The following is a 4,594-nucleotide window of genomic DNA, read 5'->3' as shown; positions in this document are numbered from 1 at the left end:
ACACTTTACAATCAGATTCTGTAAGGATAGAGAATATGAATGTAAAGAGCTAAAAACAGATAATATAGTGATGTGAGCATAAAAAGAGCATACGATAATCGTAGAATAAATCGCTTACGCTCTTTTAACTTCTAATCTTCTAGACTAATTAAAATTTGATCTTTAGTATATTTAATAACAGTTGATGAAATTTAATGTTGAAAAGTTATAAATTCATGAAATGTGTGGTTAAAATTAATTATTAACTTTAACTTTAGATCAAACTCTAGATTTTAATTCCTATTAAATAGGGACGTCTCTTGGAATCTGATTTTAAAAAATAAAAATTAAAAATTAAGCAGAACAAAACAAATCAAAAATTTGCAAACGCCAATTAATAGTAAAAGACTTTTTCTTAATAACAACTTATATTATCATCAGATGTTATAAACATCTGGCCACCCACGAAGTTATCATTTTTCCCTCAGTATAATGCCCCAAAATCCATTGTCAGAAAATCCAAATTATGTAACAAAATCACATAAATTTGCAGCTTGTAGTATCTTCTTCAGTGAAGTAATCGCACCTCCTTGGAACACAGCAAGGCGACCTGCCATATATATATCCAGGTCCACATGCGTAATTCCCGTCGCAGCGCGGCTGCGGCTGTGGCAGCGGTGGCGGAAAGCCATAACCATGGAAGCACGGCCCACCGCCGTAACCTTCACAGCACGGCCTACAGCAAGGATTGACAGGATAAAGCAGTGCGAGTCCTACTAGCGGCCCGGGTGCCAGCGGTGGTGCATTTCCATTGCCGTTTGATTCGGGTCCGGGCTCTTCGATTTCAATGCACTTAATAATCTTGCCACCTTTGCTACACAATTTGTCACGAATCTTCTCAGGGCTACAGCATATTACAGTGATTTTCACTGTATTTGCTTTTTCATCAAACCACCTATCTCTTATTTCTCTTGTCCCAAAGTTTTCACGTCACAAAATAAAGGAAAAAGAAAAGGTCAGTCATAATCCAAAACATTACTTACTGCTTAAAAGCAAAAAAAAAAAAAAAAAAAACTGCTTTTAAGAACCGGCATTAAAAGAACAAGACTCACGAGGAATTCTGCAGAGAATTTTCCGGATCTTCTCGAAGCAGCTGGGGCATTGGAGGTCAACTTTCAGCACCATTACAGTTTTCTATTACATCAAATGAAATTGAAGCAAAATCAAACAAGAAATCTGATCAAATAAAAATGAATAGAATAGTATGGTGTGATCAAAATTGATACCTTCTCAGGCTCAGCCATGGTTGATAGTGAGGAGTGATTGTTCTTGAATCAGAAAAACAAAGTTAGTTGATTGGTAGAGAGTACAATTCTATAATGTTCATATATATAAACTTAAGAAAGAGAAAATGGGAGATTTGTCATGTGGAACTTTATGAAAGTCCTGTCTATAAGGGGTTGGGGTAGTTAGGGTTATATTGCTGATTTTGTAAAAAAAAAAAAAAAACTGCTTTTAAGAACCGGCATTAAAAGAACAAGACTCACGAGGAATTCTGCAGAGAATTTTCCGGATCTTCTCGAAGCAGCTGGGGCATTGGAGGTCAACTTTCAGCACCATTACAGTTTTCTATTACATCAAATGAAATTGAAGCAAAATCAAACAAGAAATCTGATCAAATAAAAATGAATAGAATAGTATGGTGTGATCAAAATTGATACCTTCTCAGGCTCAGCCATGGTTGATAGTGAGGAGTGATTGTTCTTGAATCAGAAAAACAAAGTTAGTTGATTGGTAGAGAGTACAATTCTATAATGTTCATATATATAAACTTAAGAAAGAGAAAATGGGAGATTTGTCATGTGGAACTTTATGAAAGTCCTGTCTATAAGGGGTTGGGGTAGTTAGGGTTATATTGCTGATTTTGTACTCTGTGTTTTCATGTGTTTGCATTAATTGACACAATTGATCAGTCACCTTCCTAAGTTATGATAGTTATTTTTAATACACAAGAAAATTAATATGAATCTCATTACTTTTAAGAGTTTAATAATCCCTTCATTAAGAAATTTGAATATCCAACATAAGGAGGTTTCTAAATATTTTTCAACATAGAGCAATGACTTTAAAAAGAGAGAGAGTCTACATGTACAAAAACTTTGTTTACAGAAGTTCTACAGAATACACACAACATGGGGGTGGGTGGTATTTTTGGATAATATTTTAAACACGTGGAGCCCACCTCCATGTCTCACATTTATGTCTCACATCTGTAGTCATTCTGTGAAACCATTTGCTGTACAAATGGTTTAAGGCTGAAAGAGATTGGGAGTGAGCAAATGGTTTAAGGCTTAAAGAGATTGGGAGTGAAGAAGAGTTAATCTAATATTTTCTGGAAAAGTCAATTTTTCAAATGTTAGAAACTTGACCCTATTGAGTAAATTTATTAAAGGTCGAACAAATTATTTGTTTGAAAATTGCTGATAAATTTATGTAAATAGCACAAAATAGAAATGGAATACCATTTGAATTTGTTTGTATACTTTTGTTTCTATTATATTTTTTGTATTGTTTGGAAAATTCTCTATAGAAACTTGACTTTGAAGTAAAATTATTAGAGATGGACTAAATTATTTGTTCGAAAATTGTTGATAAATTTACGTAAATAGCACAAAATAGAAATGGAATACCATTTGAATTTGTTTGTATGCTTTTGTTTCTATTATATTTTTTGTATTGTTCGGAAAATTCTCTATAGAAACTTGACTTTGAAGTAAAATTATTAGAGATGGACTAAATTATTTGATCGAAAATTGTTGATAATGACATTCCACGTTACCGGGCATATGTAGAAGTTTTGTAACTTTATTTCTAAATGGCTCGTCTTTTTTATTAATAGAATCTACCAAAAATAATTCTATATTTTCCGTTTTAGTGCTGTATATGTCAATTTTCCTATGTAATTATGGGCCTGTCCATACCTATGACTACCTAAATTGAGAAATGCTATAATTTAAAAAAGGTTAAACCCCAACCTTGAGGGCCCTACCGCCTCGCCTTTGGAGTATCATGAGAGAGGTAAATTGTAGGATATGTCCCAACAGATCAGGGAACAAGAGTTTACCCGTACACTGGTACCCACAAAAAGTCAAATTACATATTTTAGGAATCGAACACTTATACTGCGACTGCCAGCAAGGCTGAAACTACATCACTCATATCCTTTGCACCACTGGGTTATGCCCTGGGGGGCTAGAAATGCTATAATTTAAGATGTACCTAATCTCTTCCTACTAGTGTCTAGCAAAATTTAGGAGATTAGTTCGAGTTAATTGTTCCAATGGTCATTGAATTTAGGTCCATGTCTTTTATTAATCATTGAACTTTAAAATATTGTGTTTTGGTTACTGAACTTAGGTTCATGTCTTTGATTGACCACTGAACTTTAAAATGTCGAGTTTTGGTCACTAAACTTAGGTCCATATCTTCAATTACTCCTTGAAATTTAAAATATCAAGTTTTAGCTACTGAATTTTGAAAAATGTTGTACATTACTCGTGAACTTTGAAAAATATTGTACATTACTCACTGAACTTTGAAAAATGTTGTATATTATTCATTGTAAACTCAATATTTTTCAAAGTTATGCAGTTATACTAGTGAGTAACGTAAGGCATATTCCAAAGTTTAGTGGTCAAAACTCAATATTTTAAATTTAAGTGAGCAATCAAAGACATGGGCATAAATTCAGTAACCAAAACTTGACATTTTTTAAAGTTTAGTTGTCAAAAATCGACATTTTAAAGTTCAATGACCAAAACTCGACATTTTTCAAAGTTTAGTGGCCAAAACTCAACATTTTAAAGTTCAGTGGTCAATCAAAGACATGAACCTAAGTTCAGTGACCATTAGAACAATTAACTCGATTAGTTCATGCAAGTTGTGTCGTGCATGGTTATTTTTTATTTTTTATTATTATTATTTTTTATGATCATGGATGTTCGGATCAACTTACACGCACCTCAACTAATCACACGGGACTCTGAAATTTACAGTCGGGTACTCACCTCAGTGGCCCTAAGGGAACTCGAGCCCTACATGATTATTTGAAAATAATAATAATAATAATAATAATCCTTAATTCCCACGAATTTCGTAGAAGTCTTGATTTTTTTTTTTCAATACACATATTAGAAAGGACCATTTCTTATGTTATATAGCTCAATGATTGGCTTGAGTCGATTGTGATCTTTATACTTATCTTGCATTCTTAAAATGCGACTTTGTTGTTGTGATGAATGTCTTTGAGACGAAGACATGTGGTGTGTTTGCAAACGTTGATTGAAGGATATCCGGTGGGGTTGTATGTATACACTTTTGTCTTTTGATGAGAGAGGATAGAGAGGTGGAATTTTTCTTTCTTCCATATGAAATCTTCTTTTGATGAGATCTTTCTATTGTAATAATAAAGAGATCGGTACATATGATTTTTGTTGTTGGTGGTGAATAGTCACTTCTGGTTACTTAGCGTAATATTTAGAATTAGAGAAATATTTTGAGAAGGGAAGCTTTTATTGGTTTGATGCTTTGTGAATCGTTTGTAATTTTGAATATC

General features: G+C 33.2%; 1 protein-coding gene across 2 annotated transcripts; it reads right to left on the bottom strand.

The window, feature by feature from the left end:
• Nucleotides 1–377: 377 nt before the first annotated feature.
• Nucleotides 378–1,874, bottom strand: LOC111409821 (protein PYRICULARIA ORYZAE RESISTANCE 21-like). Of its 2 annotated transcripts, none has more exons than XM_023039894.1 (3): nt 1,701–1,874; nt 1,527–1,608; nt 378–947 (listed from the first exon to the last, which is right to left on the bottom strand). In XM_023039894.1, the coding sequence occupies exons 1-3, from the start codon at nt 1,716–1,718 to the stop codon at nt 517–519; spliced, it is 531 nt and encodes a 176-aa protein (XP_022895662.1). In that variant the 5' UTR covers nt 1,719–1,874; the 3' UTR covers nt 378–516. The 2 variants fall into 2 exon arrangements, with proteins under 2 accessions (XP_022895662.1, XP_022895661.1); XM_023039893.1 differs by lacking the exons at nt 1,527–1,608; nt 1,701–1,874 and adding exons at nt 1,092–1,173; nt 1,266–1,422.
• Nucleotides 1,875–4,594: the final 2,720 nt, after the last annotated feature.

This window comes from Olea europaea, chromosome 15 (genome assembly GCF_002742605.1).
Source record: "Olea europaea var. sylvestris chromosome 15, O_europaea_v1, whole genome shotgun sequence".
NCBI classification, from domain to species: domain Eukaryota; kingdom Viridiplantae; phylum Streptophyta; class Magnoliopsida; order Lamiales; family Oleaceae; genus Olea; species Olea europaea.
The sequence above is the reverse complement of the archived record's forward strand: the minus strand, read 5'-3'. Positions and strand labels throughout refer to the sequence as shown.